Here is a 25278-nt window from a genome sequence, read left to right as displayed (position 1 = left end):
AGCACTCTTCCTCCAGTTGCACCTCAGTGGAGATGAGGTGAATTTTTGTGTCTGGGAACTAAGCCAGGATAAAAATAACTAAGGTGGGGAGGGTGCTATTTTTTTAAGCAGTTTCCTGGTCTGTTTGTCAACACAACGGCACAAAGAGCTGCACCAGCACAGCAGAGGAAGAATAACCTGACTGGTCCATCAAAGTGCTGCCACCAAAAAGGGTGTATGCAAAACGCAGCCGTATCTCCTCAGCATTGCTGCACCAGCAGGGTGGAAAGTCCTTTGGGAAGTCCATAGTTGAGTTTCTATTCACTCCTTCCTCCCCTTTCCCAATTCTTGTCTCTCCTGCAAGGGATGGGGTGAGCAGAGAGCAGCTGGGCGCAGAGACTGATGTTTCTGGCATGGTGCTGGTTCCTTGTTTTCTTGCTGTAGTGTCCTGTTCCCAGCTCCAGCTTGTGCTGTGCATTCCTGTCTCTGTGCTGGATCCTGCTGCCCCCTCTGCCGTGCTGACATACCTCTTTGTGTGTCCACATCTCAGTCAAAGCCTGGGAGCAATCCAGATTGAGCCAAAGTATTCTTCTTCTGGGCTAACCTTCATCTGGTTCCCAGCTCCAGCTCCAGCACACACACCGTGCCAGCCTGGCACAAGGGATTGCACACAAGGGAAAGAGGAGGGTCACCAGGCCAAACTTGTTTGGTCAGATTACAGAGCAGACATAACTTGGAGTATCCAAACAAAATTAGTTTATACAGCCCTCACTACCCATGAGAGTTAACACTTTATCCAGCTTGAGTGTTACCAAACAAGTTATGTTTCTTTAAAAAGGAGCCTGTGCAGCAGTGGGGTAAAATGTTAGGACTTAATCCACAAGAGAGGAGATCTAATCCACGAAATAGATAGCAGCTAACAAGCAAGCTCTAAGCTTTCTAACACATGTCCATGTGTTAGAAAAAAACAAATTAAAGTTTAGGGCTCTCAGACCTGGGGGAGGAAGTATGGCTTGGGATGTACCATTGATAATGAACACGAAAGAATGCAGAATTTATGGCCAACCAGGACATTTGGCAGGACTCCCAAGACAAGGAAGAAACTAATAAAACCAACTCAGTAATTGTGCTGAAATCAGCTTCAAGTGGGTAAAAGGTAATTTTGGTAGGGGGATCCACGACCACCGACTCAAGAAAGCCCCTGACCCAAAAGAAGAGAGAAACTGAGCATGTGGACTAATTAGCATGTGGACTAATTAGCATGAGAAGCAAGAGAATCATTAACCAATAGAAGACTAATTAATAAGAGAGCTATGTAACTTGTAACCAATGAACACTAATTCCTTTTTTTACCAAAATGTTTTAAAAGTCAAAAGTTTTGATAACTGATGTACATATTTTGTGGAGTGATGCTCCTGTACCTCAGTGCTGAATAAAGTAATGCCAACTTTCTAATCTAACAAATTGGTTAGAGAGTTTATTTTCTGCTTTTTGCTGACAGGGGGGTAAGACTTGGGACATTTGATCTCCCTCCAATCTGGAATTCCCTCCTGGAATCTAGACATGCAAACTCTGAATTATAGAAGGGATGCCCTACCATGAAGCTCATGCTGTTCATACATGTGGGACCTGTGAGTGCCAGATCACAGAATCATAGAATCATTAAGGTTGGAAAAGAAGACCTCTGTGACCATTGAGTCCAACTGTTCAACCAGCATCACCACATTCACCACTAAACCATAACCCCAAGTGCCACATCCACATGCCTTTTGATCACTTCCAGAGATGGTGATTCCACCACATCCCTAGGCAGTCTGTTCCAATGGCTGACAACGCTTTCAGTGAAGAAATTTTCCCCAATATCCAATCTAAACCTCCCCTGGTACAACTAAAGGCCATTTCCTCTTGTCCTGTCGCTGGTTACCTGGGAGCAGAGACCGACCTCCCCTGGGCTACAACCTCCTTTCAGGGAGTTGTAGAGAGCAAGAAGGTTCCTCCAAACCTTCTCTTCCCCAGGCTAAACACCCCCAGCTCCCTCAGCTGCTCCTCATCAGACTTGTGTTCCAGCCACTTCCCCAGCTCCATTGCCCTTCCCTGGACATGCTCCAGCATCTCAATGTCTTTCTTGTATTGAGGGGTCAAAACTGAACAGAGCATTCAAAGTGTGGCCTCACCAGTGCTCAGTACAGGGGGATGGTCACTGCCCTGGTCCTGCTGGCCACACTATTTCTGATACAAGCCAGGATGCCATCGACCTCCTTGGTAACCTGGGCACACTCTGCCTCATGTACAGCAGCTGTCACCCAGCAACCCCAGGTCCTTTTCTGCCGGGCAGCTTCCCAGCCACTCTTCCCCAAGCCAGCATTGCATGAGATACCTGGATGCCTTGTACCAAAGACAGCCAGCTCTCTGAGGGCTTCTCCTCCCCACTGCAGTTAGCTACACCACTGCCAGCTGTAGCCTGCAGTGCTGCTCTGCAGGTCTTTTCCCCAGTGCCCCATGGATCCCTCCATCATTTTGGACACTCAAAGGCAGCAGGAGAGAGCCGTGCTCACATAGCTTCCATCTCTTCACCTTCCACAAAGGCCGATCCATGGCAGCCACTTGCCTACCCCGCTGGCAGCACCCTTATACCTGTCAAAGCAGGTACAGTCTGAGCACAGGGCATTAGGAGTTCCTGGCTGGAAGGCTGTGTGGAAAAAGAGATGAAAGCTTATTTTCAGAGTATCAGTCTGTACTAAGTAATCAACAGCCTGAAGATTTGTATACAAAGGAGGCATATATGACTTCATTCTACCTTTGTGTCTTGGATTTTTTATGGTATTACTATTTAATTGCTTGCACTAAGCCTGTCCAACAATACCATTTAGCGTTAGTAACACTTAGTGTCGCGTCTTCAAAGTGCTTTACAAGCTAATTATGAAATGTGTAATTTAAGTGAAAAGAAGCACCTTGGGCTGGGACCTGTGCTGTGTTTGACACAGCCTGGCAGGTGCCTGCAGTGCTGTGCACACTGGGATGAGGAGCCATGTGATTCATGGCAGGGTAAAATCAGTGAGAAGAACCTGGAGAGAATAATGTGGGATGGTGTTCTCTGAGGTACAAAAGATCAAGGCTTGATGACTTCTGCTGAATTTGATGGGATGTGGAAGAGCCTCAAGTGATCAAGAGGGAGTTGAAATAATTCTTCAAGTAGCAGTGTGGTTTTGATATTGCATCTTCTTCTCTCCTTGCTTTAACGCAAGACTGAAAACTGACAGTCAAAAGTCATAAATCGGTCAGAAATGCTTGTTCCATTTTGAGGATGTGCATTACAGTAGCCATAACACAGGAATTAGGAAACTACAGCACAGCCCCAAGGCAGCCCTTTGCCTTCAGCTGTGTCCGTGGAGTACCAAACAACTGTGTGACTATACAAACACTAATTAATCCTCAATAAAACAAGTAAAAAAAGTACACAAAGAGCATTCACGGGTTGATTTGTTGCCAGGATGGCATGAATTGGAGCAGGTGTTTCCCAAGGCAGGGTAGTCAAGTTGCAACCAGCTTTGACTGATGCTTCTGCAAGTCTCAGGCTGTGTTGTCAGGCTCCAGCTGAAATGACACTCTAAAAGATGTAGGGTTCACTTTTGCCTGGAAAAGAAAAATTTCCTTACAGACAATCAGGGCTCCAAATCTGCAGGGTTTCTCGACACACCTGTTGGTATAAAGAAAAGCTCAAGTAAGTAGGTACATTTAGATTTTTAGCCTTCAAATATAGGACTTCACTTCCTTCCCTGTTTTAAGTTGGTTGATGTTTTATCAGCACAGACTGAGGAGAAACCCAATGTATCAGCACTGGCAGGAAGTGGCTTTTGGAAAGTTACATTTCTCTTTGGATAGCTGACTGACCTCTGGGTGCGTAAAGCAAAGCTCAGTCTCAATATTTATATCTTCTCACTTTGTGAACTCTACAGCCAAAAGCTATCCAGTACCCAATGGGAAAAATCTAAGGAATTCCTTCCTCCCTCCCCTTCCAAAAACCCTATTCTGAATTTTTAAGAGACCCCCAACTTGCCCCGTGTTCACATAACTGACCCCCATCTGCACTTCCAGAGTTGCGGCTGAGCAAGGACAGGTGATGCTGATTCTAAAGCTGAGGACAGTCTGCATCAGGAAGAGAGGGGGAAGATGGTTCAATCCTGGGATCTGTGCCTGAGGTGAGGGGAGCTTAGCTGGAGGAGGCCTATGGAGGCTGTGCAGAAACTGGAGAGGTCTCTGATGATCTTCTAAATTTGATTTGGGGGTGCTGCAGATCTCCGACAACACTGAAGTATTTCAATTTTTTGTATCACCTGTGGCCCCAAATCCTCCCAGACCAGAAAACGCTTCTTACAACACACAGGTTCTCTTACTTCCAGCACAATTCCTTACTCAAAGCACATGGACACACAGCGCCTGGTGGCCCTGCCTGGCTGTCCGCGAGGGGCGGGACGAACAGCGTCGTCCCGGTAAGCGCTGGGAGGGAAAACACCGGGAAACCCCACGCGCGGCTGGTGGGGACGGGAGCGCGCGGGGAGCCGGGGACCGTCCCCTTCCTCTCTGCGGGGCATCCCACCAAGCGCGGCTGTGCCGGGGGTGTCCCGACGAGGCGGGAGCGGCACTGAAGACAGAGAAGGCAGCGAGCAGCTGCCGGCGCGGGGGGCGGAGGCTGCCCCGGGAGCGCTCCCGGCGCGGCGGGGGAGGCGGGGCCGGGCCGGGCCGGGCTGCGGGGGCCGCGCCGCCCTCCGGCCCCGGGCGGGGAGCGCGCTCGCTCGCTCGCTGGCAGCGGCCGGGGCGGGGAGCGCCGGGTCCCTCCTCCTCCTCCTCCTCATCCTCCTCCCCCCGCCCTCGCCGCCGCCACCCGCGCCCGCCGCCGATGCCGGGACTGCGCCCGCGGTGAGTCTGCCCCGCCGGGACCCGCCCGCGGGAAGTTGCGGCGCGGCCCGGCTGCGCCTTTGTGCGGGGAGCGGCGGCGCTGCCGCCCCGGCCCGATCCCATCCCCATCCCCGGCCCCTGCCCCGGCCCGCCGGTGCCGCCGCCCCGCCCGGCCCCGCTCCGGTACCTGCCGCTCTTTGTTCCCCGCCGCCGCTGCCTTTGTTCCCTCGGTGCCGGCGGCACCTTCAGCACCGCCCGCGCCCCCCGCGGGATGCCGGGGAGTGCGAGTGGGGACACCCCGCTCCCGGAGCGGGTCCCTCCTCTCCCAGCCCGGCACAAGACGGGAAAGGGGGGAAAACACCGCGGCGGGAGTTCGCCGGGCTGCGCGGGGGGGAGCGTGGCGGGCTCGGCCGGCGGCGGGAGTGGGTTTGGAGCTCGCTTAGAGCTCTCTCGGAGCTCGCTCCCGCCCCCGCGGTCCTGCCCTGCCCTCCCGAGGGGCCGCGCTGCCGGCGGAGCTGCGGCCGGGGCCGACTCGTCCCGGGGCGGGGGAGCGCGCAGGGGGCGCGGGTAGGTGACCGGCGCTTCCCGCGGGAGCCGTGGGTACCACTTGGAACGGCGTTATCGCTCTGGTTGTGTGTTTGGGAACTGATGGGGGATACTTAGGCAAAGTTCCCGGGTAAAGGAGCAACTACTTTTCTGGGAGGGACGCGGGAGGCACCGGCGTGCTTCCCGCCGCTGTGTTTTATTGCCCGGACGTTGCTGCTGCCCTGGATGAAGCGCTGCCCGCTGAGGGCTCCCGCTCTCTGTGCTTCCCACTGCACATGGGCTGCTTTCTCTTCCCCGCCTTACTACCAGCCTCCCTCCTGCCTTCCCTCCCTCCCTCCCATCTTTCCAGGGTTCCTGGCAGCCGCCTGTTTCCTCTCGGAGCAGTTGTTACGGATTTGTGTTACTGTGGCCCAAGGGATGCCGCACGTGGAGTTCCCGGTCTGTAACTTGACTTTGTGTCAGGTGCTGTGTGTGCGAGGATTTAAGGGAAGGCTCCTTGTCCTCCTTTCACCTCCACAACTAAAGCTGGGCTCAGTCCTATCCTTGTCTCCCCAAAACAGAATAGTGCTTATTCTCTGTTTTTCCTGAGATTTGCTGGAGGCATCGGGAAGTAGAGCAGGTGCACCCTTCTCAAGTTACTCGAAATCTACAGAAAGAAAACTTTGAGCGAGTTTTTTTGAGTTTCTCACAGTCTTTGTCAGGTCTGTGACTGTGTGTGCCTCATGCCTCTGCTTCCCCCTTTCAGGGTGCCTCGTGTCCTGCCTGTCCTCTCCCTCTCTTTGCATCATTCCCGCGTTTTCCTCCCTCTCAGCTTGCAGGGCGATCTCCTGTCTCGGGACAGACAGACAAAGACGTAAGTGCCACGTGCGGGGTCTTGGCTCATTGCTGTCACTGTTGGCCAAGCGAACGCAGCCGTGGCTTGGCGGGCACGTCTGTTTATGTCTCTGTGTGAAATGCAATAGCTGCAGGAGGGACACACACGGCTGCTGGCGCCTGCTGAGCTGTGTCATGGGCTTCGGCCACTTCTGGGGTGGCTTTACAGCTCCGAGAAGGAGCACGGTGGTGGCTGTTAGTGCTGCCCACAATAACAGCATCCGCACACGCGCTGCCACCTCTCGCTGAAATCAGGGCAGCCTAAATAATTGATTTCCAAGGCAGAAGGCAGCGTGTCACAGCCAGAGAAGATGAGGTGGTGCGCAGTGAGCAGGAGGTGGCAGGGGAGAGGAAACCCTGGCATCTGCAAGCAGTGGCAGTGGGGACAAGTTGAGACAGAGAGGGTTGGGCAGTGACAATGGAGTTTGGAGGGGTGGTGAAAAACCAGCAGTGACCACAATAATGTATTGCCCTGTACTGACGTGTACAGTGGCAATGTTTGGGCCCCCCTTGTGTGAGATGCTGTACAAACACATATTCAGACGTGCGTAAGTTATGTGTTCTTTTCTTCTTCATAATGAATGGTAATGGATGATAATTGCTCTTTTACCCTAGTTATCTGTAGAAACATATATTAAAGTTCTTTTATTTAAAAAATTCTTTACAAATAACCTCAGGAAACTATTTGGAAGTGCTGCTGCTATCATACAGTATTAAGATTTAAGCATGGTGGTTTAAAGAGGGGCAAAGGAGCTGGACTTTTGATGATCCTTGTGGGTTCCTTCCAACTCAGGATGTTCTATGATTCAGGATATTCTAAGAAAAGAACTGATTTTTCTTTTATTAAATATAACTAAAAGTTCTTTAAAGTAACTGAGAACTTTGTTGGTGTCAGTAGCACTCAGCCAGTCCTGTAGTGTGCCAGTTATTTTTTATTTATTTGTCAGGCAAAAATTTTAAGCGTGGACACAATGAAGTAATTCAAGGAGCGGCATGCACTGCTGGCTAATGATCTAATAGCTTGAAAATGCTTTATCTCCCTAGCTGTTAATTTTAAGTTTTATGGTATAAGGGGAAGTAACAAAAGTAAAAAAATGTTACTGTTTGTTCCTTTGAAGTTTTTGTTCATGGGTCTTATTTCTTCTGATATGTTTTTGGGAAAAGTTGTTTCATGTTTCAGGAAAAAAATTGCTTTGTTTCAGGGGAAAAATGGGCCACAGTTTAGCCCCTTTACTGGGTTCATTATACACACTATAAAACCCTTTTACTGGTAATTATTCCATAAACAGTGAGCTCGGCTCCACTTGGTTTCCTCGACATCTGAATATAGAAAGGAAGTAAAGAAAAAGTCCCAAAGAGGGTATGAAGCAGCACAGCTTGGGAGATCAGGTATAAAGAGCCTCATTCATTTTGGTTTATCTGTAGTACAGGGATATGCCCTTACTCCATGAATCATCTCCTGACATCTGTTTGCAGAGCTGTTTTCTTAGCAACTGCAGCTCTGTTTTAGATCTGGACTCTCAATGGTCGGGTTTGTGCCGAAAGATGCAAAGAGACAATTCTAACTCTTCCTAGCAAAGCTGTGCCTTTCGGCCCATTTACCCAATTTATTTTCTTCCCTGAGGCACAATAAATACAGGTTTTAAAAGTCTACCAGCTGAGATGCTTTTTCTGTGTGTGTATGCAGAGATGCTTATCTGTTGCTTACCACAACTGAAGTGTTTCCCCAACACTATCTGGCAGTGTGGGAGAGGATGGCAATGGGCTGTGTCCTTGTTCCTGTTGAAGGGATGAGCTGTGTGTGCACTACGTTTGCCCTGCCTTTCCCGCAGTTTATTTTGGAATATCATGGCACTTCTAGATGTGGGAGAGGACGTGGTCTTAGAGGAACGCTGAAAATGTAGCTGGTGAAGGCAAGGACCCACTCCTAGCAACGTGCCTGTTTGAACAAGTAGTTGGATTAGACAGTGGGATTATACATGTGGAGTGTGGAGCACTGTATGAGTAACACTTCAGGACCGGATCCATAAGCTGTGATTAAAGGGAAGGTGCCATTTCACACACCTCTCACCTAATCTTTCTTTGCCGGAACTTTATCCCTGGCCAGTGTGGGTGGGAGACTCCTGTTGCTGAGACAGAGGTGGCCATGTAGCCACTGAGAGATCAGGTTGATCTGATTTTTGCCATCTATGCTCCCCGGACTTGGGTCAGGGGAAGGTTTTTACTTCAGCTGATATGGATGAATTGGTTGGGAGTGTAAATATATGTCAGGGAGTGCAAGTGGTATGTCCATACTAAGGGATGGGTGATGTTCACTCCACTCTCTCCTATGCTGACATGCAGTTTCTGCAGAAGGAGCAGGAGATTATACCTGCAGTAGAAGCTACAGTTACTGGACTATAAATCAAAAAATATAGTGTATGTTAGCCCACAGGACATGGATCTGACTGATTTACTTTTCCTGAACTGACTTGCATTCTCTGCAGCATGAAGGATGGCAGTAACAAATAGTCAACTGTGAGGGGTGACTGTATTTTGGCTTGGGATAATGCTGAAAGGGGAGAGACCCCTGGTGTTCGGAGCATTTTGATTGCAAAAAGATTAGAGAGTGGAGATGGGAAGAATAAATAGTGTTGCTGAATACAGGCCAGCTTCCTGTGACCTTCATGGATTGCACAAGTCCTGGTGTTAGTGGGGGTACAAAGAGACAACCTCTGTAGATCACTTAAATCACAGTGTTCGCAGCAGGAGGTGAAACAAGCTGCTTCTGTGGAGATGCACAGAGGCCATGACAGGGACACAAGAAGGAGTGGGGATAACACTTCTGTTTAGCCCAGCTATCTGCACAGGAAGGGCTCAGAAAGCTGTGGGGGAAAGGGCTGGAGCTGAACAGGCTGTTATCTCCCCACAGGAGGGGAAAATGGGGCAGAGCTTTGACTCTGGGCACAACTTTGGTCTCTCATAGGGAGGCATGTTTGCTTTCTAACCTTCCTGCAGCCTGCTGATAACTCCCTACACAATGCAGCTGCACAGATTGGCTCGAGAGGTTTTTAAGGAATTGCTGATCCTGATACAAGCAGTAACGTTTGTGTCCAGGGATGAGGAAGAAGAGAAAAGAATAGTGCTTAGTTATCTGAGCTTTAAGGCTCAGGCTGCAAGTTCTATCAAAGGAAATACAAGATGCAAAACAAAACACGTGTAATTACTTTCATGGAAGTGTAAGGAGGAGGCAGAAATGTTGGGGTTTGCAGGAAAAAGTTTTGCTTCCTGGATTTTTTGGCCTGTTGGTTGCCAGGAGAAAGACCAGAAGTTGGTGAATGGTGGAGTGAAAGGGTGAGGCAGAGAGGGGATTGAATACATTGGATCTGCCTTGATCTGTGGGATATAGACTGTGTACAACTGGCCATGAAGTGGTTGCAAAGACACTTCAGAAATGGGTTCAGTTCAGTCTGCGTTAGAGACACCTCTTTTTTATGTTGGGTTGTTTTGTGCTGTTAATAACCACCTAAATGATGCAGGGAGAGAAATGTAAGCTGCCTCAAAAGCAACATGCCCAGCTTTTTGGAGGCTCTCGTATCGTGAGCAACATGCAGGTTTGCTTGGAGGGAGTGTTTGGTGAAATATTCAAGTTCAATGACTGAATGAAACTCTTCTAGCAAAGCCAAGCCCAAGGGTAAAGGGGGTTGTGTATCATCTGGTTGCAAGGTGTTTCTGGGGGATGGAAGCACAGAGCCCTTGCACAGTGTGTATCTGCTGGAGACGCTCCTTCTCACTTCAGTGTAACCCGAGGGGATGCTGCTTTGTTTACTTCCTTTCCCTCATCTTAAAAGTGCGAGATTCATCTTGCCAGACCATATAACATAACTATCTGCATGAGAGACAGTTCTCCAGACTCCTTTCATAGTCACTAGAGAGGAGCACACACTTTTGAGCCATGATTCATCCATACTGAGCTGGAGGTCTAAAAATACATCGGACAAACTGCCCTAAAAGTGCCTGTTTCTCTCCATTGTTTCTGCAGAGTTCAAACAATGAGCGCACATGGAGGCATCGCTCCTGTAGCTGCTTAGTGTCAGGAGAGCTGAATCTCGGCCAAAGTGCCTCATATCCCAGCAGAGCACCTAGGAGGGCTCCCAGTGTCCTCATTTCCACCAGACTCAGTGTGGGTTGAGCAGTGTAAGGCTGTACCTGAGACTGGGGGGCAGACAGCAATGCCCAGTTTAAATCCGTCTTCCTCCCCTGGTCGGTCACTGGACTCGGGCAAGCCTCGGGCTGGACCCGCAGCCCCAGATAATCTGCTGTAAATAAGAGGCCGAAGGGGATTTGCAGAGTGGCTTTTTCAAGGTCACACATCAGGTCAGTGGCAGAGGTGGAAGCAATGAGGGCACTGCGGGCTCCCAGGGGTGTGCTCCTTCCCCTACCCGAGCTCCTTGCAGCTGCCTTGCAATCTGCTGCACTCCTGGGGGCGAGACTGGCTGCCTGGCTCTCGGTGGCTGGACAGCACCCGGTAGGTACTCACTTGCTTTGGGTGAAAACCTTCTGCAAAATTATATGGGCTCATTCTCTTTTCCCTGTCCTTTGTCTTGCAGAAATCCGTACAGCTGAATTATTGTGCATCCACGAGGCTGGCATGGGTGACTGTGTGTGTGCTCCCAGTCACATGCAGCTAAACTTTGGAGTGAATGGGTGGCAGTTCAGGCTTGTGGTGAACCCAGAACAGCACGTGTGGTTATTCCATGGTGGTCAAGTGATGTGTGGAAACTCTTTAAACAGACATGTCCAAACCATGCCATGCTATCTATCTATCTATCTATCTATCTATCTATCTATCTATCTATCTGTCACTAAATGCAAAGCTTAGGGAGTTAGTCACATAGGAAACTGTGCCCAGGTCTCCTCTGAGGTGTGGCTGCCACTACTGTGTTATTTAGCTGCCTGGAAAAGGAATTACCAGTTCTTCTGGAAAAAACCTAACTTTTATCTGTACGTGTAACCCAGGTAGGCTAAGGATAAAATTCCTCTTCCTCTGCAGAGAACTAGTTTACAGCAGAAAGACTTCCTTTTCTAAATGTGCTGAGTGTCTAGGGAGAGACTTTGCTGAAGGAATTTGCTTGTGTAGCAGAGATATGAAGCACAGGCAGGTACCAAGTGTTAAACGAATCCCGTGCAAGTCTGATTTCAGACAAATACCAGAACATTCTCCTATCTTTCTTGATACATGAGGAAGAATATGATAGCCATGAAATAGAAAGAATGTGTTGTCTGAGCCAGGATATGATTCTTAAAGTACTTCTTAGGGGGTCTGTGGGTGAACTCCAGGAGGTGAAACAGATTGCAATTTGATCCCAGAGAGAACAACTGGGGAGAGGAGGGAAAGAGCTAACTGTTAAATAAGAGCTGGGAGAAAAGCCAGTCTCCAAAAATAAACGTTAAAGATCAATTCCAGGTATTTCCTGGCATTGTCATTCTGCTTCATCCACCACTTGGACTGTAACAAACAGTTTCACAGTTAGCAGGCTGACAGGTTTAGAGTTGTTTGGTGGGTTTTTTAAAAGGAAAAAAGTGTCTGATAGGCTGTTTGCAGCATTGTTTCTTACGCAGAACTGGGTGGGAAGTTGGTGATGAAATACTCCTGGGATGGAGAAAGCAGAGCTTGTTATTGTAAAAGGCAGTCAAGAGCAGAACTGGCTTCATTTTGGAAAAGTGAAAAATCTGGATTTTCTTCCCAGTTACATGGCCAGGGCACCTCGGGAATTCCTAAGTGGGAGGAAGTGGTTATCTGTGCAACATAGCGTGAGCAAACACGGTTCCTGCAGAGTAGTTGTGCCTTAATAGTGCTGTAGGTAGCCTTGGAATGGCTTTACAGATAACGTTGGTGAGTGAAGGCATCACCTTTGCAAAGCTTGGAGGTGACTCTGAACATGTTTCTTCTTGCAAAAATTCTGCAAAAAGCCAGTCCAGGAGTTTACTGTAACAGGGTTGTGAGGAAGTTGAAGCATATCCTGTTCCAAGGGCTTGTGCTGGTGATCACACACCATCTCCCTGCTGGGGTTTTGTTCAGGATGGTGGCTCCAGGAGGTGCGTCCCTGCAAACTGTACAGGAACACCCCTCAGTGGGCTGGAGTTGGCTTGGGCAGGAGCTATGGCTCGTGTCTTACCTCACCTGCTTGGCCCTGCCCCGGGAGAGGATGGTAGGGCAGCTCTGCTTACGCAACTTGTGCTCAGTTGCTTGACTGAACTTGTCTATAAGTAGCTTTTGTGTTAGTAATGCTGGTGCCCTTCAGCGAGGGAGATGTACGGGGCTCACGGGCATTCGTCCTGGTTTGTCTCCGTTGTAAGAAATCCCGATTCTCAAAGAAAACAGCCCGGACACTTCATGATTCAGACTTGGATGAGGAGACTCTGTCATCCTGCCTGTGCAGAAGGGGAATGAATGCATGATACGAGTAAGGCATCCTTTAGTTTGGGCTCTTTCTGATTTGGAGTACTTGGCTTTGTAATTGCAACTGATTTTACTTTTTTAGATTTTGTAGAGCAAGAACAGTTTATTGTAGCAGGTTACTGCATAGCACCAAGTTCTTTCTCTTGGGCTATGTGCTGTTTGGCTGTTTGGTCCTTTCTGGCATCAGCACTGGTAAGAATAACAGTGTTTGGCCTGGTTTTCACCACGCACAAAAAGTTACTCTACAGGCTTGAAACTATGCTATAAATCAGAGATTTAGGTTTGTGGCTTGTTTTTTTTTTTTTTTTTTCCCTAAAACAACTAATTCTTTAAAAGCAAAGAGAAAGACATTTTATTTGTCTGAAGCAGTAAAGAAAGTGTTTTCCTTAGTGGAGAGGGTCCTGCTCTGTCAGCGTGGGAGATGCCACTATCGAGGGGCCCCTTTTATGTGTGCGAAAGCAGCACAGGCACACGAACATGCAGGCTGTGCTTGTAGAAAGGCTGCTCTGCCCACAGACCTTGAACTATGTGGGACAGAAGGCATAAAACAAATAAACAAGACCCTGACTAGCACTTTGAGGGAGATTTTCAGCTGGAAGAATTATAGGGATATGAAAAACTCACTCTTGGGAGAGGCGGCCCCTCCAAGTCAGAGCAGAGGTGTGCTGGGGGAAGAGCAGTAGTTTGCATTGCTGTAGCCTCGATTGGACATACTTGAGAGAGAAGCTGATGAATTCACAGCTGCCAGGATAGGACCTATCATTTAAATTTTAATTTGCCCTTCAAATTTGGCAAGCTTCATTTGCCGTTTGCTTGACAAATCTCTCTTTTGTGTTCTCCTCTGCCCGCGCAGAACAGCGAGCGCTGCCGGAGAGAGCTACTTGCAGTAGATTCCTTTTCTCTGCTATATTTAGTGATCAAAACATGTTCGTGATCTTTGCAGGAATACTGCCAAAGCAGATAGGTTTAGCATGAGACATGCCCTTTCTCTCTTGGCTCCCAGATCCACATTGCATTTCACTTTCCTCCCCTTTCCCGACACCGTCAATGGCTCTGTCTGCTGGTCTGTTGTGCAAACATTGTGCTGCTGCTTCCAGGGATTTTGCTCAATTAGAACAAGTCCCTGCTTTAGTGAAAACTCCTGTGTTGAGATTGCCACTATCCCTAGCTTTCCCGTTTTTAAATTTCCTGAAAGAGCAGATTACTACTCTTCAGGAAGATCTTTCTGAGCAGCCTTATGATTTCATTGGGAAACTCCAGGCTTTTTATTGCTTAGGCGAGCTTCACTCAACAGGATAATGTTTGTTAACCATCTGACTATTTCATTTGTTTGGGGAAAAAGGGAAATGGGAAAGCAGTGGAAAGGAAACATTTGTATCCCTTCAAAGGCAGAATATTACTAGGAACCTGATTCTTACTAATATAATGTCATTAATGCAAAGCAGGTGTAATTATTATATATTGCTGTTTTAAATACCCTTTAAATACCTTTACCATGTAAAGTGGCTCCAGTGTTAATGGGAATCTGGCTGTGAGTGTCTTTTAAAACACTAACCAAAGAATTTCAGTCACAATCCAGAGGAAGGAAAGAAACACTTGTAAATAAAAAGAATTTCTTGCAGTGCCTTTTGCTTGGTTAAAGCAGGCAGTGTTGTGCAGTTCATTCTGATCAGGCACGAGAGCTAAACTTGCTCTGATTGCAGGCATTTCCCACCCCCTTCTCTTCCCTTCCCAACTGTAAAATCTGACTCAGGGCCAAGAAGGCTGAGGAAGGGCCATGATGAGCTGTGCGTGGCTTTTGCAATGGGAACTGCCCAGCTAAAGGTCAGAGGTCTGTCTGCGCCCTGCGGCGCCGGCACTGCCGAGGCCACTCTGCTCCCTTTCCCCCTGCTGAAAGGAGACCAGGCAGAGTGTGGCTACTCAGAGCTGTGTGTGGCTACAGGCCTTGCCTGAGCCCAGCAGCCAGGGTAGGGGGTCAGGTAGGGGCATCTGTCATGTGAACGTGGAGAAAGGCTTCCAGGAGTGAAATGGCAGCAATGACCATCTTGTTGCCTGCGCTCCTGGTTAACTGAGTGTGTAGGAAGAGGTCATGTTTATGCACTGGATGTGCTTCCCAGGTAGGGCATGGATCTGGAGCCAGCCTGTGTTTCTCATGTTGTTTTTATGATAACCCTTCCCCACAGCCCCGTTATCTGCGGGAAGCGGCCTTGGGGCTGCGGCGGCCGGCACAGGGAGGCAGGGAAATGTGGGACCAACCCCTGCTCTGGAAAAGCTTTTCCATTCTGGCCTCACGACAACACATGTGGCTTTTTGCACATGATTGGAGGCTTCTGGGCATTGCACAGGTGGATTTGGGCTGGGATGTGCTCGTGGGCTTTGTGTTTTGGAGGTTGAATCGCTGCCCAAACCCTCGGTTTTGATGGAGTCATGAAGTCACCATGGTATTTTATCCTGCACACAGCGGACCCAGGGGTGATAGAGGGGCATGGCATCATTTTCCCAAGCTCCAGGCATTCATCACTCACCCTTTTTACATTAACTGTGATTTTGAGTCTTGAGCAGTTCTTGTTTTTATTAACAATGTGGAAAGTCTTGGAAGCCAGTTGAAAACTGAATGTTTTCTGCAACTTTAGTAAGTATGCTTTGGCACTGCCTTTCCACTTGGGAACAGATAAATGTGAGATAGGCTCTTATTCTGAGGGCAAGTAATTGCATCGTGCACCTCCATGGGCCAACCTTTGTGGCTGTGTGGGCAAGGCTTAGCTCTGTTAATAAAAGCATTTCTCTGTGTGTGTGTTAACAGCAGCATGGAGTTAGTGCAGTTTTCAAACTGTGTAATTGTACTAGGATGACTGATATATTACCAGCCCCCCCCCCAAAAAAAAAAAGAAAATGTCAAGAAAGACACTTTCCTAACTGTGTTTTAAAATTGATTAATGAAATGAGAAGATCCATTGTGCTTCTGTAACAGGAAGCATTACTGATGTGTAAATCAAAGACAAACCAGAAACTTCTGCTGGCCTTAAAAAGTGACGTGGCTTTTGTATACTCATATGCTTGTCCTGGCAAGTTTTCAAAAACTATAAATAGATCACTGGGAAGTCCCTGCATAACAAAAATGTACTGCTTCTGATTGTAATAAATAAACTAATAAGAGATGTCTTGGTCTTGCAGCTCTTATTCTTTGGAGGAGTCCTTACTTGTGCATATGATTCAGGAGCATCAGTTCCCATGACACAAGACTATTTCTGTGGCAGTGGGGTGCAGCTTTGTGTCCAGCCCTGAATCTCCTGAAGATCTCATGCTCTCTGGGCTTGGTCTCTTGCAGGTCTGTCTGATGCTCTCTTGGCTTGGTTCTGTCTCAGCAGAGTTGTTCAGTCTTTTCCAGGCTTTTCTCTTTTCGATTCCTTCATCTCTACTTCATCAGCTACTGAGAGCATAGGAATACCCAGGGCCAGGCTTGTTTCAGCATCATCCCAGGCAGTGCAGAGTCTTTCTGATGCCACATGCACTAAACTGACTTATTAGAAGACTGGCTGACACCCATCTGACTGCTGTGGGGTATTATGTAGGATCAGAAGGCTATAGCCTCTTTTCTGTATCACCTTCAAAGGGCTGGAAACCTAATGGAAGCACTTTTCTTCCTCCAGGGAAGCAAAGAGAGTATGTCATTATTGCTTACTAGATGATGGCAAATAATTTTTTTTTTCTACCAGACCGAGAGAAGTTGTCGGTTCCTCCAGTGGGGAAGTCAAGGTGGATCTGTCAGTGGTGCTGTCCTGATTTTTGCTTCCTGAGAATCTGGCTCTGAAGGGAAGGGGGTCAGTGTGTTTGCTGTGTGATCCTGTTCCAGCTGTGGACATGATACAATTTGAGTTGGCCCATAAGAACAATGTTGGCAAACATTTTAAATGTGGAAGGGATGAGCTTCAGTCTGGAGTAGGGCCTTAAGAAAAAAGAGTATTTAAATGCAAAGATCTTGGAAAATGCATGCTTTAAGCAGACCTTTCTCCCCACCCCTGACACTGGGTGAAAAAATGGTGAAAGCCTTGTAAATGAAGTGTTGAGGAGAAAGCAGGACCATCAAACTGAAGTGCTGTGTGAACTTGTCAGGCTTAACAGAGGTGTGAGTACATTGGAAGTGAGGGGAGAAGAAAATGTTATAAAAAACCAAAAACCAAGCCAACTTGATGTAAGGGGTTTTCTGTGATATTTTTTTGGGTTATACTGTCATGATTTGGATGCCAGCAATTTGCCTTTAGGGAGGCTGTGACAGACTTACAGAAAGATAGTTTACCAAAAGAAGGTGGCTCAGCAGCACTTTGCAAGGCTCAAGACTTGCACCTCTGAATGTTACTGCTTCCTTCTGAATGTAAAATAAATGGAGATCTTTGTTAATAGCCAAAAAGGAAAGGGTCTTCAGTCCATCAGCATTGTGGAGCTCCACTTCCTTTGGACTGGTTCACCAGAGATAAAAATCTGCCGTTTCTGTTCACGACGTTGGCTCGGCTGAGCACATGAGCAATAATAATCTGTTGCTAGGAACAGACTTCAGTTTACATGGAGAGGCCTCTCTGGAGGGAAAGTCTTTGAGTCCCCTAGTGGGTCATAAATAATCAGTGGCACTTCAAAGGAGGAAAAGTAAAAACAAGCGGTTGGAGATGCCATGCAAAGATGTCTGCAATCCTTATTGCAACACCAGTGGAAAGCATGTAGCCAACATAATTGGGAAAATATGGGGCATGTGTCTGCAAAGGCAAAACCAATGAAGCCAGGATTTACTAACAGTGGGTTATAATATTCACCTACCTCTAGCTGGGCTTGTTTGCAAGGTATCTGCTGCTTTCAGCTTTAAGGAGTGCATAACTGAGCTAATTTCATGCCGTATGATTTTTCAGGATTGGCTCATGGGGATGGCTGTGAGGGTACATCTGTGCAGGGACACGCAAGAATTACCTGTAAATTCTAGGGCTAAAAATGCTCTTACAGTATGGGACAGTGTGGAAATCACATCAGCTAGTTTACCTTGCTTCCTAAATACTGTGCACACCTGTTTTGTACAAGTAACTTTAAATAATTAATAAAATACATTTTTTTTTCTATTTTAACTGTAGTTATGTACATTTTAACTGTAGTTACATTGTTTTGGAAATGGCAGTGGTCTCACTGTAAGGAGTGTACTGTGTAACTGCTGGTTTTTACATACAGTGAAATCTTACCATCTGCAGTACTTGGAACAGCTGAAAGCCAAGGCTTGCAAACCACCCTGATCTGAACTAATGTTAAGGCTATGAAATCCTTTCTAATGAATCCTCTAAATCCATCTGAAACTTTTTGCCCCCTTTCTTCTGAGACAGGAATATCCGTATAGAGACCATGCTTAAGAAGAGCATCTTTTAGGTCTCATTAGGGCTTAAGCCTCAGTGGAGACAAGGTATTTAAATCAGTGTTGTTTCTTCTTATGATAATGGAATGTAAAGCCTGGTTATGATTATTCTCAGGTTAGTTCCTTGAGATTTCCAGTCCATTACCTGCTCTTAGGTTTCTCTCTTATCAATGTGCCTGTTTGTATGTTAATACCTGGGATTTTTGGCATTCTGCTGGCTAATTTCAGCTGAATTTGGGAAAGGAAGATAAATTCAAGTTGAACTGATGTGATGCAACTGTGCTGATGTAATTTCCACCAATGTTTTTAGGTACCCATTGTGGAAATATCTGGGGAGGTAAGGGAAGAAGGAGTTGAGTCTTATGAGTTAGGGAAAAGCTTTTGTTGATGGTTGAACCACTGGAGCTGCAGGTTGAGCCCAGGCGGTCAAGAATTTGCTCCTTTGGAGAACACAATGGAAAGCTTTCCTCTTGAGGAGGACATTACTAATGCACCTTTCTTGTGTGATTTCTCCTGTGTTGAGGAAAAGATGAGCTTGCACAAGAGCTCTGGTGCAATTCATATAAATTAATCCACAGGAAACGAATCCATTGGAAATAAAGTCCCAGTATTCCTGCAACTGTCTTTGACCCTGTGATACTTCACAGGTTATCCCAAGGTGTAAGTAGTTAATGCTTTCCTGTGTTAATGCTAGACTCTCCAGAGAGAGAAAGACAAGGTCATTCCCTTCACCCTCCCTTTTATCCCCACTGAAAAGGTGTCATTTGAAAGCCCTTGGTTTATTTTCAGCACCATGTGTATATGTTTCCTCGTTGTCCAGCATTTCATGGAAGTGAAGGATTTGGTTTAGCTCTGCAGTCCATTGAGTTGTTATGAAACAAAGGAATTGACTTAAATATGAAGTAAAGAAGATGATCATTCCTACTGCCTGTGAAAAGCATTGCTGATTTCTCTTACACACAGCTTGATGCTTTTAGACTCTTCAGAGGCTGCAGTGATATAGTTATACTTCATATGCTTTATTTGAATGAAATTTGGGGCAGGGAGGAGGACAAAGTGACTACCATATTGTCCCTGTATAATCCCTTCTCAGACAATCTGTACTTTTAAAGACCACTAATCCTTGCAGGTGTGTCCTCCAAGAGTGTTTGTGTGTCTCCCTTTCAAAGCAGCTGTGGAGTCTTCTGTTGGGGCAGGGCAAAATGTATGTGCTGTGTTGGATGGTGAATTAAGGCTTTCAGGGACATGAAAGCTTTAGCGTTAAAATTTACCTGGTATTTACCTGTGTGTTTTCATAACCTGCACTGTGGATTTGTTGAGGGGATGTCTGTGTTTAAAGAAAAAAGTTTTTAAATTCCCACCCTTTTGGGAAGGAGGCCATAAATTGACTTTAAAAGAAAATGGGAGCATATGCATTTCTTTATTTATGTGTTCTATGATCGTGTGCTGTAATTTAAGTTAATTAATTAATAAATTAAGCAACTTAATTAAAGTTAATTCGTACTTTAGAGCTCAACATACTTTCTACTTTGAAATGCTGGAAGTTTATTAGCTTCATCTACTTTAATGCTTAAAGATCTGAACTGAGATTGGGGTCCCATCACATGAAGTGCAGTACAAGCACATAAAAGGACACACTGTGCTCTGTGGTTGCTGTAGCTGGCACGGGATGGAGACAAAGGAGGAACAGTCGCAGAAAGGTTAAAAATACATTTTGCGTTGTTCATGAAACATCCATCAATGTTGTTCATGGCTCTTGCATATTTTTTAAAAGTGGAATTTTACTGCCAAATCCTTCTCCTTTTCTCTGATCTGTGGTCCCAGCGACTTTAGCATCATGCAAGTTAGGTGAACGTGACTTGGCTCTGCCTGTGCCATCATCCCAAATTTGGATGCTTTGAAGTTGAACAGATGTGTATGTTTCTGCTGTTTGGGACTTCTGTGCTGCATTTGTGCCTTTAAAAGAAAATCCTTAAATAGTGCTTAGTTTAAAATAAAATGAAAAAAATTAGAATAAACACATTAAAGAGGAAAAGAGCAAGCATGGCCACTGGTATTGAGTGTATACACATGTACATTGTTTTGGAGATGTCTTGCTTGTGGATTTTGCCAGTGTGGCAACGGTGGGTGCTTCTAGTCCTGTCCCTCTTCCTTTACATGGATACCCAATTTGAGTTATAACCTTAGGTCCAAATTCAGGCAGGCCCATTTATTTCACCTGCAGATTCATTGTTGCCCAGGATTTACTATTTCTTCAGTATCTCTGAGGGTCTACAGTTGACCACTGGAAAATTCAAGGTGGAGGGAATGCAGCTACTATCCCTGTGTCCCGGGAGAAAAAAGCAACAGACCTAATGAGGTGGTTTGGAATTTGCTTACATACTTCCCATTTGGGTTATTTGTCATTACCTTCAAGGTGGTGATCAAAAAATAAAATTCAAGACTTAGTGATACCCAAAAGATATTAAAGCCACCTGACAGGTTGCATTTTCAGACTTTGGGTTTGTATTTCTTTATCTTGAGAGAAAAAAAAAAAAGGAGTTTCCCAGGAAAGATTGCCTCACCTTGGGCATAGGCAGCACTGCTGGGTTCTTGCTCAGCCCTTGCCCTTGCTCAGTTCCTGTAAGAACCCAGTGTTTATCATAGAATCATAGAAGGCCAGGTTGGAAGGGACCTCAAGGATTGTCTGGTCCATGATAAAAGCACGGTCCAGACAAGATGGCACAGCACCTTGTCCACCCAAATCGTAACAGTGCCAGTGTTGGGGAGCCCACCACTTCACTGGGGAGATCAATCCAGTGGCTGATTGTTCTCACTGTGGGAAATTTTCCTCTTGTGTCTAATCAAAATCTCCACAGCAATAACTTGTACCCATTACCCCTCATCTTTTCATTGTGACTCCTTCTAAAAAGGGAGTCTGCATCCTCTGTGGGCACCCTTTAAGTACTGGAACATGGTAATAAGGTCTCCTCTCAGCTTTCTTTCCTCAAGGCTGAACAAACCCAGTTTTCTCAGCCTTTCGTTACCCGTGAGGCCTCCCTGTCCTGGTCATCTTTGTGGCTCTTCTCTCTCCAGCCTGTCGACATAATTTTTTGTACATTGGAGCCCCAAACTGAACCCAGTCTTCCAGCTGTGATTTGACAAGTGCTGAGCAGAGAGGGATAAGGACTTCTTTATCTCTGCTGGTGATGCCCTTGTTGATGCTGCCTAGCATCTTGTTGGCTTTCTTGGCTTTTTAGAAATCTTACTATTTCCATCCTAACCTCAAGGCTTGGCTTGTTTCTCTGTCATGTTCTCATGCCTGCCAAAGATCAAATTAGTCCTTTTCCTCCTATTTTTGCTAGGCTAAGCAAGCCAAACTCTTATAAAATATGTTTTTCTCTGATCATCTAGACAGGTCTCACCTTTACCTGTCCCAGCTAGAACTCTCTTGAATCTGGTGCCTTGAGCTGTAGTTGTAAGTTGGTGGTGACTTACAGAAGCACTGCATACCCCAGCAGTTGGAATCAGTGCTTCAGTCATGTGAGCTAATATGTATTTCTCTGGAAGACCAGGAACTTTTTCCTCCCCTTTATTCTCTCTGTACCTTTGCTTGTCATCAGTAAAGTGATGCCCCATGGTGGGGGGTTGGACTACATGGGGCCTTCCATCCCAAACTGCTCTGTGATTCTAAGTGTAGGCAATAACCCCTGGTCTCATGTAGGTGCTGCAAATGTGAATTGATTGATGTTTGTGAAGTGTTCAGATGCCAGGGTAGTGAGTGCCATAGAAAAATCTTGTGAGGAACTCAATAATCCTGTCATCACAGCGGCTCTTGGATAAAACACAAGGACACACGTTGTTCAGGGTGAGGAAAACAAAATATTATATAGCTCCTCAAGAAATGCATGTTGTCCTTTTTGTGCAGTGAAGGAGACAGAGAGTGAGGAAAAATAGTATAGAGTGGAGTAAACAAAGGCTGCCTCGTGATTCATGTGCACAAGGGAATGAATGTAAGAATTTCTCTGGCATTCTTTAATGTTGTATTTCCTGACTCATCTATTCACACCCTTTATTTTGACATATACTTGGTGGATGAGTTATTAATATATGGTGTGGAAATCAGTGTACTTCTGGTGAAAAGGTTACAGTTGTTTAGGTAACAAAGCTTGTTTAAGGGTGAACCCTTATTTAATTTTCAGCTTAATTTCTTTTTGAATTTGTTTGACTTTTGGATTCTTGATAAAATTGAGTCTGTATCTTAAACATCCAGTTTTTCCTACAGTGACAAATTGAACAGTATATCTACTACACTACCAGGAACACTGTTAGGTTTTTAAGAAAGGTAAAGCATGTAATTTTCTAAAGTTGCATTAGTGATTGGGGAGGTATCCATGGAGGGGAAGATGGATGAGTTGGGAAAAGAAATTCCTTCATGGGTGTTGAGAAGTAGCAAAGGCATCAGACAGAAATAGCAGTTGTGTTGATTCTCATATAACTGCTGCTTTTTCATTTCACCTCAGTCTTTCCAGATTCTGCCTAAATTGTCTCCACTCTGCAACAATTATGCAGGCAGGCAGGGAGATCTGAAAAGTTCAAAGATTAAAAAGGTGAGGTTTGGCAGTTACAAGTCTGCAGAAGGTACCGTGAGCCTTTGTCACCTTGACTTTCTGAAGGAAAGCAACTGTGTTTGAATTTTCCTAATCCTAGTGCTTTTGTTTTGGTGGCAAGACCCACTGGGATCCATGGTTTGTACTGACCGCTATTAGGAGTCAAAGGAGCGATAGGAACTTTTCCTGCGGTAGGAAAAGTTGCTTTTCTGTATAAACTGAGGAGACAGCTGACCAAGGGAAGAAAACCCAAAACAAAACACATGTCTCGGTGCCACATCATCATTGAGCATCATCAATTTTTACGTAACACTGTACTGATTTTCATTTTTTTTTAATATCATTTCAGTTTAGAAATCGATTAAAGAATCTACATAGAATTCAATATGGCATCAACACAGTCATCTGCCTCAACAGAGGAGCCGGCTTCCTCTGAAATAGATGATCTCCATCTATCGCTGCAGGGTAAGTGACCGTAGTTTTCTGTGCCTCTTTAATTTAGATTTTTGTCAGAAATCTGTGACCATGTGTGCAAGTTGAAGGAAATTCTGAGAAACCCGTACAAACTAGTGTTATGATGGGTATAGTTAGTTCGTGTTGGTGCTTCTTTGCAGACGTTTCTGTGTTTCATGAGAGATGCTTCAGCAGTGAAATGAAAGATAACAGCTCTCACAGTATTCCTTGTGATATTTTCAGATCTGTTGCCTTTTTTTGATACAGATGTGCTCACTGGTTCTTATGTTTTGTTACTTGGAGCATGTGTTGCTGTAAACTTTTTTTCAAAGGAACCACCAGCATGAAAACAGTTAAGCCATTTCATTAATTTCCTTGTTTTCAATTTGCTGACATTGACTGGTTGCATTAAGCTGTCTTGAGGAAGCCATTAACTACAGTACTATTTTATTTGTTTTTCTGTTTTTACTGCTATATCCCCTGCAAGTGAAGATAATTTTTGTGGCTTCTAAACAAATTTCTTATGGGTCAGAGTCTTTCATCCTTGTCTTGCCATCATTAAGGAAGTTCTCACTGACTGATTTTTACTTGTTCCAGTTTAATGGCTTCTACCTGGACAGTTAAGGGATGATGAGTGTACCCAAGCTGGCCTCTCAGATAGGCTTTTTGGATTTTCCTTAATCACATGTTGAATTTCCTTCTATAAGAATTTTCTGGGAAGGTTGACTTTTCATCTGAACATATTTATGGAGACTGTCAAGAAGGCTAGTCCAGGCAGCAGAGGACTAGCCCTGCCAGAAAGGACGTTTTTAATGTGCTTAGAGCCTGGTTATTCTACAGTGGATGGGCTAACTCATGTTTCCACAAGAGATATTTTCTCTTAACTCCCTTGCAGTGAAATTTCTATGGTGCTTAGTTGAGAGAAAATATGTTTAAAACAGATGGTGCAAAAGAATATTCTGCCAAGTCACTTCTATGATCCGTATTTGCACTGATGTTGTCACTGGAGCCATGTGTTGTGACGAGTGGGTGTTAATAGTGGTCTAAAGCCAAAGTGTCTTTAATGGTGAATTTTCTTCTGTTTTGCTTCAGTGTTACATTGTCAGGAGAACGAGCAAAAACTTGTAGCAGACAGGAGCCAGTCTGACTGTTGCACCGAGCACATCTTGTCAGACACACATTTGTTGTGCCAGTCAAACTCAGCCTTTGGTAGGAAGACTGAGGCGGCTGTTGTCGGGAAACAGATTTGAAAAAGCCTCTGTAGCTCTAAGGCAGAATTAAAGTTACCTGCAATTTTAGGATAGGGCTTTACATTGAAATTCATGTGTTTTTCTGAAAAGTCAAATTGGTGTTTGTGTTGAATAACAGTTGATGGTTTTTTTTTTTGGTCAATATCTCATTGAAGGAGCCCTGCTTAGTAAAACTGACATGACTGTGTTTCTTTGCTGTGATAATTTGAGCTCCTAGATTACGCTGAAATGAACACACTGCAAATCTGGGGCCAAGATGTCTGTGCCTGGCTGTTGTAAAACATCTGGAGACATCCCTTAGAAGTGACATAAGCAGTTTTTGTGATGATTAAAGATACAACAAATGGTACCGACACGTTTTGTCAGTGGAGCTGTGGCTCTGCAGCATCTGCTCAGGGTCAAACAAGCAAATGGCAATACAGCCGTGAGGAAGCACCAAAGACATGCTCCCTGACATGACATGTAGGAGCCATTAGTAGCTCTACTCACAGCTCTGTGGTGGCAAAGGTCAACTAAGAATAATAGGGTCACTGAAGGAAACAGGTTTTTCCATTAATAGCAATCTTGGGATGAGATTTGCAAAGCAACCAGAGACTTTGATTGATTCTTCAGGTTCACCTGGAGAAGTTGTAGAGATATCTCAGATTCAAGGAATAGCTGCTTATAATTGTCAGAAAAGCAGCTTACATTTTATATGAATATAAAACTTGTTATGATCTGCTTTTCATATTGCTAGAATATAGCTTCAAAGAATATGTCCAGCCTTGTATAGTAGTGTAACAGGAGACATACATAAATAGGGAAAAGCAGGAGTGAGATCTAGTCTGGATGTAGTCCAGATCTTGCTCATATTTTGATCTACTT

The 25278-nt window shown here is 45.7% G+C and overlaps 1 protein-coding gene across 1 annotated transcript in view; it reads left to right on the top strand.

Annotated features, from left to right (window-relative positions):
* The first annotated feature begins 4875 nt into the window (after window positions 1–4875).
* Window positions 4876–25278, top strand: part of SYNE2 (spectrin repeat containing nuclear envelope protein 2) — a 181127-nt gene continuing 160724 nt past the window's right edge. The window contains exons 1-2 of the mRNA XM_032689907.1: window positions 4876–4896; window positions 23061–23176. Coding sequence (XP_032545798.1) covers window positions 23098–23176 — 79 coding nt within the window. The 5' untranslated portion in view covers window positions 4876–4896; window positions 23061–23097. The remainder of the gene's footprint in view (window positions 4897–23060; window positions 23177–25278) is intronic.

The sequence above is a fragment of the Chiroxiphia lanceolata genome, chromosome 6 (genome assembly GCF_009829145.1).
Source record: "Chiroxiphia lanceolata isolate bChiLan1 chromosome 6, bChiLan1.pri, whole genome shotgun sequence".
Taxonomy (NCBI): domain Eukaryota; kingdom Metazoa; phylum Chordata; class Aves; order Passeriformes; family Pipridae; genus Chiroxiphia; species Chiroxiphia lanceolata.
This window is presented reverse-complemented; position numbering and strand designations above follow the sequence as displayed.